The sequence below is a fragment of the Ciona intestinalis genome, unplaced genomic scaffold, assembly GCF_000224145.3.
Source record: "Ciona intestinalis unplaced genomic scaffold, KH HT000934.1, whole genome shotgun sequence".
Classification (NCBI taxonomy): domain Eukaryota; kingdom Metazoa; phylum Chordata; class Ascidiacea; order Phlebobranchia; family Cionidae; genus Ciona; species Ciona intestinalis.
In genome coordinates this window covers 1-738 of record NW_004191255.1, presented here as the reverse complement: position 1 = coordinate 738, position 738 = coordinate 1, and the positions used below count along the sequence as shown (strand labels likewise).

At 44.4% G+C, this 738-nt stretch overlaps 1 protein-coding gene across 1 annotated transcript in view; it reads right to left on the bottom strand.

The window, feature by feature from the left end:
* LOC104266139 (dynein heavy chain 1, axonemal-like) overlaps positions 1 to 283 on the bottom strand; it is a gene marked incomplete at both ends in the record, with an annotated part of 3,082 nt that extends 2,799 nt beyond the window's left edge. Inside the window, one exon of the mRNA XM_009861698.2 lies at positions 46 to 283. Coding sequence (XP_009860000.2) covers positions 46 to 283 — 238 coding nt within the window. The remainder of the gene's footprint in view (positions 1 to 45) is intronic.
* Positions 284 to 738: the final 455 nt, after the last annotated feature.

The following is a 738-nucleotide window of genomic DNA, read 5'->3' as shown; positions in this document are numbered from 1 at the left end:
GACCCCCAAAATCCCACTGGCTGCGCCACTGACCATATTACACACCTCAATATCAATCCTATTGAACTCATCAAAGCAAGCCCAAGCCCCCGAGCTCGCAAGACCCTTGAAGAATTTCCCCATCGCCATGAAATCCAGTTGGTCGCTACAGTTGAACACAACTGTTTGAATAGCAAGGGCTTTCCCGAGATCTTTGGTTGTTTCAGTCTTTCCTGTCCCTGCAGGGCCGGCAGGAGCTCCACCGAACTTTAAGTGGAGAGCTCCAGTGAGGGTGAGGTAGCATCTGGTGTGTGGATGTACAAGGTGTTGGATCATTAATACTTAATTTCCATTCTCAATCATGGTGTTAGCCAAGTGGTTGATGGGAATTTATTTATGTTATTAAATGAGTGTAACTTATTTATCCTCGCAAGGCGGGGCAACGACAGTCGTTATAACACTGGTGTTCTGTTCCATACACCTCGTGCTCGCTTACAAGTTACCCTGTATGTAACTTATTTATCCTCGCAAGGCGGGGCAACGACAGTCGTTATAACACTGGTGTTCTGTTTCATAAACCTCATGCCTGCTTACAAGTTACCACGTATGTAACTTTGTGGGTGATTGTTTTTTGTATGACTGACGATTTGGACAACCAATTAGTGACCACTGGGTTGGAGCAATTGTCAAAAAAGATTAACACATACGCCGTTATAAGACTATCTCGCCCCTTGATAGGTACTACTTTGATAATTAAAC